Source organism: Corapipo altera, unplaced genomic scaffold (genome assembly GCF_003945725.1).
Source record: "Corapipo altera isolate COAL_440 unplaced genomic scaffold, ASM394572v1 61411, whole genome shotgun sequence".
NCBI lineage: Eukaryota > Metazoa > Chordata > Aves > Passeriformes > Pipridae > Corapipo > Corapipo altera.
This window is the reverse complement of record NW_020884875.1, coordinates 14,277,752-14,292,171: the sequence shown is the minus strand read 5'-3', so window position 1 is coordinate 14,292,171 and position 14,420 is coordinate 14,277,752. Positions and strand designations below refer to the sequence as shown.

The following is a 14,420-nucleotide window of genomic DNA, read 5'->3' as shown; positions in this document are numbered from 1 at the left end:
GGCAAGAGATGGCAGATCAACAGATCTGAAAATGACCCAAAAGCCAGTTTTGCCATGCCAAAGGGAGATCCAACTTGCAGTAATTCTGTTGAACAAGAAATCCACACAGGTCCTAAGTGAATGAGGAATTCATTGGGAAGCTTGCGCTGGTGTTCTTTACTGTGTGTGACCCAGTCTCAGGTCACTGGGTGGTTGCATGTGTGCAGCACAGCTCAGCTCCCTGCTACACAGGACAGCCTGTACCCGCTGTCTCTGAGAGTGTATGCATGGCAAAGTGAGGGACATTTTTCTGTTTAATTTTTTTTTTTTTCAGCTACTGCTGCTGTTTGCTGTCAGTCTGGTGTCAGAGGGAAGACCTTATTTTCACAGTAATTTGGCTCGTGGGGTGACATACCTCTATAACTAGTGTGTGGGATGCAGGTGAGAGAGCATCCACACATTACATGCTAAGTGAAGAGTGAGAAGAAAAGTTGGCCAGAGCAGTGCAATAGTAAAAACTGACTGATCTCAAAGGGTGGAGTGCCTTGTTTAGGACCACTGTTTTAACATATGTCTCCCCTCAATAGAGATATTTCACCTGCCCTTAGGTTACTGTGATACTATGTTATCACATAGTACCTGCAGCACTGGACCAAACCAGATCTGAGAGAACTCACAGAAACTTCTTGGCAGTCCAAGTCACTAAGTCAATGTAGGCCAAGTGAGAATGGCTTCAGTGGGTCCCTGTTTCAAAGGGAAAAGCTGTTGATAAGAATTTAAGGTGAGAAGGAGAAAGGACACAGACTAACAGAACTGTTTAGATCCCCTGAAGGAAGGCATTGAGGTGTGTTTCTCTGTCTCGTCAGATAGGTCTGAACTGACAAGGGTATGAAGGCACTAGCTTAGAACTTGCTCCAATACCATTTAGAAAGCATCCCTTTCACTATGCTGCCAGGATTGTTTGCAAGATAAAGCTCAAAGGCTTTTATTGCAGTTGGTAACTATTTTTCAGTTCCAGTAAACTGCTTGAACATGGTCCTTTGGTGCCTCCCCATGATGCTTCGCATGGCTGAGAGAGAGGCCACTTCTCACTCAAATAGCAAAGGGTCCAGCCTTTGCAACCTTTGCAATACCAGTGAAGGCAGATCACCTTGGGCAAAGCTTTCTTCCAGTCAGCAGGAAAAAACTCAGGTGGGCACCAATGCTGCTCACATCAGCAGCCCCTAAGGGTTGAGCTATCCTGTCCTCCCTGCCTTAATTTACCAATCTAGATTGTTTTCCTGCTGAAGTTGAAGTGTGCAGCATTTCTGGATGAGCACAAATCACAAGTAAAACAGGAGAGGAGTAAAACAGCATAATGAAATTTTATTCTGAAAATATGGCAAGACTCTAAGGCACTTCAAACATTTCAATACTCATGACTAAAGTGAATGTGACAAGGTAATAGCATTCCATAAATACGCACTGAGAACTACGCTCAATTCCACTCAAGGGGAATATACAACTGGTACCTCTAATTTTATTCTCCAATAAACGTGTATGGAGCTTATAGACTGACACAGTTAATAAAAATATGGTAATAGGACATGTAATTCTTCATCTAGATTTTAATTATTAAGGAATATAAAATGTTGAAAATACTGTGCGAATTAATTTTATAGACACTAGTATCTTTTATATAAAAAGTTATACATTATCCCCAATTAGCAACAACTTATTTAGTGAACTTCAGACCTGACAAAAGGCTCTATCCCCAATACCTACCCACTCACCCACCAGCTCAAGATCCACGGAGCTGACTATATAAGCAACTGCAACTTCTGAATTTCAAATAATTAAAAACATGAAAATCATGTTGGAATGAAATCTATGAAAAGTTTACTGTGATAAAGTCTAGGCACAGTAAATATATTTTAGAATGACGAAAAAGAAGCCACTGGGACACCCCTGCATGGATAGCTTTAGAAGTCTTAGGGTGCACATAACACAGGAGAGGATAATATACAGCAAAGAAAAACAGGATTTATGCCAGTGTACAGAATGACGACTATGTAAGCAAAAGAACAGAAAGGTTCTCTGCTGAGCACTACTTAACTACAGGCTTACTTCAAGTTTACAGTTTTCTCTCTTTAGCACTAGATCTCTGCTTTCACTTTGCTGGTGAGTTCAGGCACAAGACAATTACATTCAGTATCTGTCTCAGTAAAACAGTAACATTTAGCAGCTTACAGATGGCATAGAGATTTTTTACAGATATTCATGCACTACTACTCAAACGTGGCTCTGTGGGTGGGACCAGGAGATGTCCTTCTGCTAAGCCTAGGAGTGCCCTAGAAAAGAAGAACAATTAATCAAAGACAAATTATTCCAGCCAGCTGCTAGTGAACACAACACTCAAAATTACTCTGTTCAATCCCTTGCCTTTAATTGTACAGATAAATCTTTTTTTGACTTTTTTTTTTTAATTTTAGGAAGAACAGTGCCAGCTATCATACAGCCTACATGCACTAGAGTGCATGTTTTTTAGACAGTGAAATGCTTAGCAGCAGAGCGAGTCAGGGCTAGAGAAGGGGTAGGTAGTTGCCAGAACACCTAGGACAGTTCTAATGCCAGAAACAGCTATCTTTGGGTGACCAGGTCAATAATTAGCATTACAGTAATACAACAGCATCCTATCCACAAGGCAGTGTCAGTGAACCTTGCTAGTGAGCTATCTGTATTTCTGAATAAAAGGGAGGAGGAGGAGGAGGAAGAATAGAGGACGAAGTATCCCTCAGCCAGGCTTCAACCTTCTGCAGTCAATCTGCATTTTAAAAAGTACAGTCCACTTACCAGCACAAAAATGATCCTGTGATTAAACTTGAAATTTCATGTGCTGTACTGCTGTATAGCTACCAGGGGGTTAATTTCTTGTTTACATTTTACTATTATGTTCAGGAGCAGCAAGTTAAAACATAAACTACAGGAGGTTGTATACTAACCGGTGATTGGGTTTTGGAAAAGTTGACGTGCGCATAAAGGAGAACTGCTATGTCTTTATGTCCAGCTTCCAGGGCTATTGAAAGTGCTGTGCTGCCATCCTGAGAGAAGAAAGGAAGAAACAGGAGAATTAGTGCTTGTATGCATTAACAGATCTCTTAAAAGTCTCATCAGCCCACAGAGAAGGGAAGTTATGAAGTGGAGGCCCTGGTGCTCATACAGACAGTTAGGTTAATTTAGAGTCTTGTTTCATTTCTTTTATTATAAGCCTTGCACTGCTGTTTTATGAGGTAGTCCAATTGTCAGAGGCCTAATAATTTCTCTCAATGAGTACTCTTGATTACTGCTGAGGAAGAATAAGCACACCATTATCATAATAACGTTACATGTAGTGCTGTGTAAGACCAGTGATCAGAAGATTGGGCTGTCTGAGAGAAACTACAATGTCAGTAACAAGTGGAAGAGAAGATAAGGGAGGGATAAATGCTAATCAAATATAATGATAATTGCTGTATTACAATGATAATTGTTGTGTTAGAGGCCCCATTAACACTAGGAGAATTTGCACTCATAATTCCAAATGTTCCTTAATGGAAGTCTAAATATAATTTCATGGTTCACCTCAGTTTCTCAGAAGATATTATTGCTTTCAGAAACCACAGTTGTTGAGGGTGCTAGAAGCAAAAACTGGGTTTACTGAAAGGATAATTTATTGATCTGCAGTTTTTCCTTTAGACCATGTTTGGTCCAGGAAGAAGTAGATGTCAGGCATCCCCTGGCTTGCTGGTTGGTTCCCTGCCTGCCTTTTGGCTCTTGCACACATAAGTTTCTACAATAATGCCCGTATTTGAAATGTGCTCTCACAGGGATGGACCACATATTCCAGCCATGGCCATAGCTCTGGTATTGGTATTGGAGAGGTTGGCTCAAGTTTTTAAACTGTAAACTCTTTTTCCAGCACAGGACACCACAGACAGCATCCACATGGAAAATCTCCTTATGAGACTACAGGAGGCAATTATACATAAAGCAGACAGGGAGCTAGAATAGCTGTCCACTACAATGCAATATAATGCACTACAAATGCACAACACTCCACAGGCAACACAAGTGCTTAAAGAGAGATGCTGAATCACCGTCAGAATGGAACACATTAGTAGGATGATGCTCAGCTTACTACTGATCACACTGACTGGAAAAGCCTCGCTGTGACATTCAGAATAGCTAGGGGAATGCTAAAACTCTCAAAATCCTACAGCACAGACAAGTCCATTATAAAATGAATAAGCAACAGTCAAATTGTGCTTGGGAAAGAGTGTGAAACTGGCTACAGGAATACTTAAGTGTCATGTCCCCATAAAGATTTTTAAATTATTGACTTCATAACTAAGAGTGCTAACAGCATCCTGGCTGCATTTATCCAGATTGCCCTAAAAGTGTTTGTTACACTGAAGTCTTTTCATATTTTCTCCTCAGGCCAGCTGTTACACACTGCTAGTACTATCAGACAGCTGAGCTGCCTCCTGCAGCAGGTCAGTGAATGAAGAGAAATGATGTCTCTGCCTCTCTGCAACAGATTCAACAACCACCCCACCCACTGCCCTCCAAAATCCCAAACCATTGCAGTGGGTAATGCAACAGGAAGAATGGAAAAGTACCCAAGAAATGTTGTTAACAAGAATACAGTACTGGCAAGAGATCAACTAAGTCAACATTTTCAAGCTTGAGAATTCTACAGATCAAATTGTCTGCTGACAGTGTAGGCTGCGATGATCCTTGTAAACAAAAAATATAAAAGTGTCTCACTTGGCACGGAAGTCACAGTCTGTATCTCTTTACTGTCAGGAAAACAGAGCTTTGTGACTGAGACCAAATCTGTACTCTCAAAAGTCATTGTGTAGATACAGTGTGAACGTCATATCAAGAGAACTGATATTTGCCACAGGCACAGAAGAGCAATACAGAAAGGCCTCAAAGTCACCAGATAAGGTCCTAACTGAAAATGGGAAAACTCCTGTGAAAGGGAGAAGGAATGTATGAAAGGAAGATGTTTTACTATGAGCTAACAAATACTTTTTTCTGTTCTGGCCACTAAATACCTACAGCTAACCACCGAAATGGCTACCAGGTAGGCCTGTTAGAAAAGTAAAAATACTAGCCAAATAATCACAGCACTTAACTACCATTAAGCAGAAGATTCATGTGGTTGGCACTTTAGCATTCTCTGAGTCAGAGATTCACCTAAGCAGATTTCAGTAGTACAGTCTGAAAAGGCAACTCACATTGTCCTCCAGGGTGCCATTACACCCAGGCTGAGCCAGCAGAAGTTTAACAATCTCCACATGTCCATGCTCACTAGCACACATCAGAGCTGTAGAACCCTCATCATCCTGGATATTGACATCTGCACCACAGGCCAGCAAAGCTTTAACCATGTCTATCCGACCATGACTCACAGCTAGCATCAGTGCAGTCTGACCAGCCTGCATGAAGAGAAGAAGAAAACCCAAATAAATACAGAGACAATCACTGACAAAGCATGAACACATTTTTTTGACACTATGCTTCTTCTGGGGAAAAGAAATCGTTATCTTAAACAGTACTCTCAAGGCTTGGATTGCCATTATTTAAATACCTTTTATGCATCAAATATCCCACATTCACTTAGCTATTTATTGAATTAGTGAAAGATATCCAAACTATTTCCAGGCATCTACAGTTCTTTGGAAGGAGCTAAATGCCACAGAATTTCTAAATGCCTCCTAAAATTCAGTAATAGTTCTTTCATATAATATTCAACCTTCATTTTTAGAAGAGGTCCAGACCTGAGGCTCAACTGTTCTTCCATGGCTCTGTTTTGTACAAAGCAATCAAAAACATACACACAAAAACCACAGATGGTGAAAGCGAATGTGCGCAAAAGCTGAACTGACAGAGCAGGGATGGGAGCATGGAAGGAAACATAAAAGGTCACAGGAATGCAAACTGTGCCTCGTGAACCATTTGACTGACCTGGCTGGCTTTAGCATTCACGTCCCCACAGCTGAACAGTTCCTCCACTATCCTCATGTCCTTCTCTGCTTCCACAGCTGCAAGCGCAGCAAGCATGATGGGGGTATAACCAGCCTTGTTCTGATGATTTACGTTACAGACATCTGCAGAGGGATGACATAATTTCTTTGGAAAGCAAGAACCCAAAAAGCAGTAATTGTGCTAATCAACTGAATAAACTGTTAGTAGAGCAGCCTATAAAAAGAAAAAGCAGTAACTGCTTTCATAATGGAAGCAATTCAAGGGAAAGTGGAAAAATAAAAAATAAACAGGGGGGCTCTTGAGCCTGAGAAAGAAAAGAATTCTTTTCTACTATATGTATAACACAAGGGAGAGCACAAAGCCATTTTATATGTTATCATTTAGGGCTTTCTTTGTACGTTTGTTTTTTCTTTTGTAAAAGCAAGTGGTCTGAAATCTGACATGGCCATCAGGGTCATGGTTCTGCCACCAGAAGTAGTACCATCAGGAGAGTCCTTAAACTCTTCTCCTGAGGGCATCCACACTGTAAACCAAAAACGGTTCAGCAACATGGTCAGCTGAAAAGTTATTTCTCCTCAGCACAAACATTTTCCTGTAATTGGTGTTATTTTGAAAATCCGCAAGTGTACTTCAACATGTTTTAGAGTTGCCAAAAAACCCCTTTAAATTAAAGGCTGCTTCCAGTTCTACAGTGTATCTGACTGTGAACAAAACTACTCTGGGAACAAATACAGGCAAGCGCTCTGACCATGACAGCAACTGACAAGAGTTCTCCTTTTTGTTCAAATCTTACCTCCAGTCTCTCTCTGAGAGAGACTCTGAATTTTCCTGAAATTCTGCAGAAGTTCATCAGAGCTTATTGGTTTACCAGGGAGCAGAGTTTTCAGTGTGCTTATCTTATTGAAAAGCAGGGACTCAGACTTACATAAACAGTATCTCTAGATTAGGGGTTAAATTGCACCACAATTGCAGAAATGTTCCAAGAAATTCTACGGATTTATTGCCAAAGGATTTTCTTTTTCAGTGAAAAGAACATTGCAGAAGCAATATAAGTGTAGATGTAAGAAAATGCACATTTTTAATGTTTCATAGACATCAGTGATGTTACCTTACTACTTTTAGACATCACTTCCATGAAGCCACAGAACACTCTTGCTACATGCATTACATCATGAGTAATGAATAATTTTTAGAAGTGATGTGTTCTACCTGACTAGACTACTTCAGCAGAGTGTGTTTTCTGAGGTCACATTCCAGCTCCTTTTCTATATGGCTAATGAACAAAACTGTTCTCCTACTTGTCCTCTTGGTGACTCTGCTTGGTGATATGGAGGATTCTCTGATCTCGTTCTTTCTTCCCATCAAACACACAGACATGGAGTCTTGGACCAACAATCTGCCTGTGATATAACCACACTGCAAAGCTGATCACAGTGACCATTCAGACACAGTCCAGAGGAAGACTGCTGAAACCTGAAGGAATCTGCCTGTTTGAAAACATTTTCCAAGTGCTGGCACAAGGAGTTCTCTCGCAGAGGACTACCTGGGACTACTCACGGTTGTTGTATTTTACAGTTAACCCCTGGAGTCCACAGGCATATACTAGCTGCTGGAACCTACAGGAGGTCCTGACTTCCAGCAAGAGATGAGCATGTTCCTGCTACCCTGAGATACCTAGGGAAGGGAGGGGTAGTTCCCTCCCACCACCACTGTGCTGCAGAGCCAGCCTGCTGCATTTCACTGTGCTCCTGACATTCCCTGAATTCCCCTGCCATGACTCACTCTTCCCAACAGGAAGAGGGCCTTCAAACAGGACCAGAGATTTCAAAGTGCTCACTTTGCTGCTAAGGAAATCTCTGCATGTGTGACAGATGTGCTGGGTTTTGAAATCTGGGATTTGTATCATTAATATCCTTGTTTATCTGGTGCTACCCTTCTGGATTTATTAATATTGCTTGGCTTACACTCCAGACATGTTATTGGCCTAGTTAACCTTTCACAATCAACTGTAACAGGTTTTATAACTAGTTTAGAGAAACCAACTTCACTCCGGGAGCAAAGAGGGAGCTTAAACAGATCACATCCTGCCTAGGACCATTTCCAATGTGATACCTTCTGCTGGCTGCCATCTGGCACATTGCATGTGGGGAGCAGATGCTCTGGAGTCTCTCCTTGGTCACTACCCTCTCTGCAAGGGGATTGAGAATAGGAAGCAACAACAAAAGCAACTACATGAAGCATCATCACATTGCTTATGGATCAGGAAAATGCTCTTCTGTGACAGAATGCCATACTGCTCCACTTTCTCAGAAAGGCAGCAGAGATGTGTCAAGGTGGTGGCCAAAAAAAGGTTTTGCATCGCTTTAGTAAGATAAAACTAGACTGGTCTGAGTGTTTAAGATGGATGTTTATACCTCAATGAATCTTCCTCCTCCAGCACCCTACACCTGACTGAGCAGCAGCTGCACTGCCTCCAGAGAAAACTAGTGCTAGAGGCTGGTGTTGCTGAGCTTTGAACTACAGTCCAAAAGTCAGGGATCTAACTGTAAGTCTCAGACACCAGCCAATTCTGTATAATTTACCTGAGTGTTTTTATAACTTTTTCAAGAAACATCATCTCAAAAGCTAGTGCTAGAAACAAAGATTCCAGATTACTCAAGTGAGTCACCATATAACTGTTAACAGTTAAAACTTTTCAGTTTCACCTATGAGAATTGCAAAACCCAATAATAATTAACCTGTTAACCTACTTGCATCCAGAAGAAGCTTTACAATTTCAAAGTTAGAATGTGAGACACTGTAATGCAGAGCTGTGTTTCCATTTCCATCTGCCATATTGATGATATGTCTGAGGACAGCAGGAGAAATCTCTTCAAAAGCAGTTATGTAGTCTCCAACCATTTCAGGGACAGCAGACTTCTGACTTGAGACACGAAACCACTCATGCTGGATGGTATTTAAACAAAACCTCTGCCAAAACCAAAACAGAAAAATTTACATATGGGCAATCTGTTTAAAGGATTTTCCATCCCTCAAGTCAACAATGCAGGTCAAGCCTTTTTTAGTCCAATGTGTGAAGAAAGCATTCAGCTCACAAACAAGATGACAGACTGAAGCTTCCCCTCTGACTAAAGCCTTCTTTAAAACCAATTGTTTACTTCCTCTCACTTCACCTGATTTTCAGGAATTATTCCCCTCTGAGGACATGGATGAGATTACTCCCAGAATTAATCTCATCCTCTCAGAATTAATGGTTATTAAATACTGGTGAACAGAAAAAAAGACTTGGAGTAACCATTTCCATCAAATACTTAACTAAGTTTATGAATCACTAATAAACACAAGACAGAGAACCGGGAAAATGCACATTTCTGACTGGACTTAAAACAACAGCATGCTAAGTCAATTTGGCCCAGTTTTGAGGCACAAATTATCAAATGCCTCAAGTATATGAGAACTGGCTGGACAGCAGTTCTGCAGGAGAAGAGCTGGGTATTAAAGATGATTACAAGCTGAACTGAAGACAACATCATCATAGTATAATGAAAAAGGCAAATACTGTTTTGGGGTGAATAAACATATTTATAGCTTGCACAGCATTTGATGCAGTCTCTTCTCTGCCTATTGCTGTGAAGGCAACAGCTGGACTACTTTTGTCTGGTCTGATCACTGAATGACACAAAAGATTTGGCTGAAACAATTTCAAAGGTGAACAGCAAGAATGATAAGACGTCAAGGAAATCTGACCTATGGGACAGACAGGAAGGACTGGAGATGCTGTGCTGAAAGAACTGCTGGGGAAAGGAACCCTGTAACATTTTCACAGGCAAAAGACTGTTGCAGTAAGAAAAGAAAGAACCTGTTCTTCACCTGAAGGATGGCTGGCTGTCGGAGAAAGAGATTTTAGCTGCAATGAGAAGATGCAGGCTACACATTCAGGATAAACTTTCGCATTGGTATTGACTAGGGGTGAAGGAGTATGAGCCTCTTAGGCCAGGTAACTTATCTGTTGGGAAAAATGTAGGTAGAGCAGATCTTGCTGTGAGCCAAGGAGGCTTGCACAGTCACCGCCAGCTCTGACTTTGAGAGGCAGTTTCTGTAACCTGGAAGGACCACCATATCCTCTTCATAACCCCCCATGTGCAAGGTGGCCAGTAAATTCAAGGACAATTTTACAGAGAAGACACTCAGAAAGCTTATCTAGCCTCTAGGGAAAACACTGCAGTAGCTCTAGAGGTGGCGCGTGTCCGGTAAAGGGAGAATGTTCTACATACATCAGTACTACATATATAACTGTACTACAGAAACACATTTACAGAATGAAAACTGACAAGGTCCAACTATTTGAGTTGGATCACATGTATTGTGAACACACAGAACTGAACAAAAAAGTGGTCATAAAGCAACACAATATAATTTTTTTTTAATTTTAAGCACTACTGAGTGCAAAATACCACTAAGAAATTATTTCTAGTCACAGCATCACACACATTATTAAGTAAATAGCACACTTCTTTTTATTCACGTAATCCATCACATTCCAAAATAAGCAATCCACAGCTCTTCCTGGTGTAATCAGAAGCCATAAGAGCTGAGTATGCTGGAAGAGGTTGGGACAACTTATATAGATCCTTAGCTGTACTGACATTTAATCTGTTTGGACAAGAATCCTTTATCAGCAGACAGACAGAGAACAAGAGCTGATGAGTCTGTAATTTCCACCTACAAAGCACTACTTGTGCTGGAAGACACTTTAAGCACAAGAAAGAAAAACGTAAATTCAAATTACACTTCCAAGGCAGAGATCATCATGTGGTTATGCCATTTTTGACGCTTACAACTCCAACAGGGCCTAAAGCATTTGTTGTTTGAATGCCTAAACTACTCCTGAAGGACAGATACATGATTAAAAACTGTCACAACTGTATTGAACAACCTTTCAAAACATTCCCTCCACAAATGTCAGAACCAGACACAGACAATACTACTGTGTTATACACACAACATAACCGTCTTTAAGAAGCTGCAGATGCTCTACAGTAGAGGAGATCAGTGGATTGTTGCCTTTTACATCACCACACAACTGTAAGAAATGTAAACTTGTTTCATATCACTAAGCGGTGTTCCTTTGCTTTCAGATTGCCCTCTCAAGGCAGTATAGGCAATTCCTATATGAGGCGAATACAAACAAGACCCCTGTGCTTAGAAGGAGGTAGATCACCACAGTTTCAGAATAATGAGCTTTTGTCATAGGAAGTAACAGTTTTCTTACGGCATATAGTCTCCTAATGTGAGGCCTAAGAGCTGCCCACAGCAGTGCTAAAGCGACACTTACAAAAATAACACAGGAATACACAGATGTGTTGAAACTGCACTTTCACATTACTATTTTTATGTGTGTGCCTTGCGTGACAACACCCAAGTGCACAGAGCACAAGTACATTCTCTGGACAAAAGTCTCCTGATAGAAAGAGCTTTGTGACCGTCGCAGGAAAGATGAAATCCTCTTCTGCTTACCCACTGCAATGCTGGTCCTGCAAACCCACAAGTTATCCTTCCCTCAAGTTTTCTATTGCATCTCAGAGAGAATTTTGTCTGTATTGCTTACCACATCTTTGTTGGTTAATGTCTTCGGGTCATCAATGTTGTTTCTCAGCAAGTGACAGGCAGAAAGCATCTTTTCACTTAGCTCGTATCTGAGGGAGACAGCAACATATACTGCATGTTTCAATTTTTCTCTTAACGTTTCAGTATAGAAACATTTCTCTTTCTGAAAGTTCTCTGGGAATTAATGTTTCCAGGCAAGCAATCTGCCATGCAGAAGCCACGCTGGCAGCTCTTCTCTACTCATAGTAGTGCTGAAAATAAGGTCTGTGCCTGTCCCACATGTCACTGTGGCCAACCATCTCTGCCTATAACCTGCAGAGAGGATGATGGCAGAATTTTTTAGGAAAATTCTCCCAGAAAGCAGAGAAACTAGGACACTCTGTGTGTAAGGTGGGCATTTTAGCTCTCCTGGGTTACACGCCAGCTGCTAGTGCTTCCAGAGCAATGAAATGCTCCACTGCAGCATGGACCATGTCCATGCGTAGCCATGTGCCCTGCTCCTTTCCCTCAAAGGGCATGGCCAGGGCAGTCAGCTTGCAAAGAACATGTTCCTCAAGTACACATGGCTATCTAAGCTGTCCTGCTACTCCTCTTCACAACCACCCCCTGCTAGGATAAATGTAAATTAGAGAGCTCTTTTGAGAAACTGCCCATCTTTCTATGCCACCTGTAAAATAACAAGCTATCCTACGGTACTGTATAAAGCAAGCTCAGAGCACTTCAAAAGACACAGCTCCAAGGCCTCCAAGCTCTTAATCATTAATTTCTGCATCTATTTTATTTAGCAGCTGACAATTACAGAGAACTTGATGCTAAGCTACACCTTCAGTGAAACATGACATTAATTTTGGTTTAGCTCTTTTACTGTTATTATTCCACCTACATAATTTTCCAAGCTAGCACACTTGTAAACCACTGGTAAAACCATTAACTATAAAATATCCCTTCCCTGTCTATGTTTATACTTCCTTTTACCATTTACTAATGAAGAATCAGTAAAAACTCATGACAATAGTTTGCTTTCCGTATACCAAAACAGAAAAGCCTTGTCTGTCAAATCCTATCTTACACAGTCCATTACCAGCAATTTGAAAAGTAGCTTAAGACATGAAATGCTGAAGAAGTGTGTGATAGTGACCTTAGAAGTACAGTACAGTATGCGATCTCACATGAAGCATATGATCTGAGGGCTGGACAATGTCCTTGCTTCTGTACCCCATCCTCTTACTGAGCAGTACCAGCCATGGTTGAGATGCCGTGGAAGGTGCAAATGCAAGATGTACTCCCAGCAGGCCGCTGACCTGGTGTGCATGGCTCCAGACTCATTTGCTTGCTCGTTTTACAGACCAGGCCATTCACAAGGCATTGCCAGCTCCCAAACAAGTGCCATTTGTGCCCCAGGAGAGCCTCTGCTGGGTGAGCCACCTGGGTCTCACTGTTAATGGACTATTTAAAGTCAGTGGGATCAGCTGCTGGAAAGGACACCCTCTGACACCTTCTCCTTGCTCACACATGGCCGTTTTGTCGTGAAACTGCCTCTGACTATCCACTCGAGCAGGAGGGAAGTGGGCAGCAGTCAACCAATGATGGGGCTGATGCTTTCTCCACCAGCATAAGCAGAGCCCACTGCTTACCCCATGCCACGAGGCAGCAGTGACCTCCTCAGAGGCACTCTGGAGGGGGCGAGCAGCCTACCTCTCTCTGATTTCCACCTCCTCGGCCTCACACTCTGGGAGAGGACTGTCCTTCTCTGCCCCCACAGCGCAGACCTCTGCAGTGTGTGGGGTGGGCTGCTTCTCTTCTGTGTGCCGGTCACAGGGGTACTCGTGGCCCTCACACTCCTCCTCTGAATCTGAGGAGGAGCTCTCCTCCGAGCTGGAGTCATCACTGGATGTGGTCTCGTACCTGTGGGAAGAATGGGCAGGGGCAGGGGTGCTTGCTCAGTGCCATTCAGCAGTGGACAGTACCTTCTTGCACTGGTGCAAGTGGAAAAATGTCTTGCAAAGGCTTAGTCCTGTTTTCCACTCAGAAACCTTTTCTACTCACTGAATTCAGTGTCAAGGCTAAATGATAACTGTCATCAGTATGTACACAGTGTGTAATGAAAGAAGAACAACCTTTTTTAAACAAAAGTCTTAACAGTCTGTCAGACACTGTCTTATCCCCAAAATGAAATTACTTCGTTCAGAGTAAATTGTGTTGTTGCCTTACTAGTCAGATATAAGCAGAAGACAACAAACCTGTGGTAACACTCCCTCACTATAAATAATGATACTTTTAGTCAATATGTATGAAATTAAGTAATTGGGATATTTAGGCTATATACTGCACAAAGCATTTGTACTAAAGAAAAACTAATCTGAGGAAAGGGCTAGAAAAGCTATATAAAACAATATGATGACATTTTCAAGTTCTTTGCAACATTCTGCAAGGGTAAGGTATTTTAAAAGATGAAAATTTTCCATGCTGTTTTCTGTATTTGTGTAGTAAAGTTTCTGTATTTATCTAACACAAAGCCAGAAAAATTAATTTTTGGGCAATGCCATCTCTTGCTGTATTGTTTAATTTCACAGTGTTGTGCTTGTCAGCTGCCAAACATATTTACAAGTTTTCCTTAATAAAGCATTGCCTGAAGAATGTCCCCGTGGCTGAACTCATTTTAATTTCCTGAGTTAAATTTGGCAGCAATCTCATGTACAGGTACTTGAGACTGATGCCATATATCACTTGAATGCACAAGAGGATTAAGAGTTGCTCAGCTGTCTCGTTCTTCCTTCTGATACCTACACTCAGCAGATGCACCTCAGCCTGAAGGACAGGCC

At 41.6% G+C, this 14,420-nt stretch overlaps 1 protein-coding gene across 6 annotated transcripts in view; it reads right to left on the bottom strand.

The window, feature by feature from the left end:
- Nucleotides 1–1,324: 1,324 nt before the first annotated feature.
- KANK1 (KN motif and ankyrin repeat domains 1) overlaps nt 1,325–14,420 on the bottom strand; it is a 119,986-nt gene continuing 106,890 nt past the window's right edge. For 4 of the 6 annotated variants that reach the window (XM_027634693.1, XM_027634692.1, XM_027634694.1 and 1 more), the window contains 7 exons: nt 13,294–13,503; nt 11,600–11,687; nt 8,730–8,961; nt 5,971–6,113; nt 5,241–5,441; nt 2,961–3,059; nt 1,325–2,309 (listed from right to left, as the gene is read on the bottom strand). In XM_027634693.1, coding sequence (XP_027490494.1) covers nt 2,247–2,309; nt 2,961–3,059; nt 5,241–5,441; nt 5,971–6,113; nt 8,730–8,961; nt 11,600–11,687; nt 13,294–13,503 — 1,036 coding nt within the window. In that variant the 3' untranslated portion in view covers nt 1,325–2,246. The remainder of the gene's footprint in view (nt 2,310–2,960; nt 3,060–5,240; nt 5,442–5,970; nt 6,114–8,729; nt 8,962–11,599; nt 11,688–13,293; nt 13,504–14,420) is intronic. The other 2 variants (XM_027634691.1, XR_003526235.1) reach the window with 2 other exon arrangements.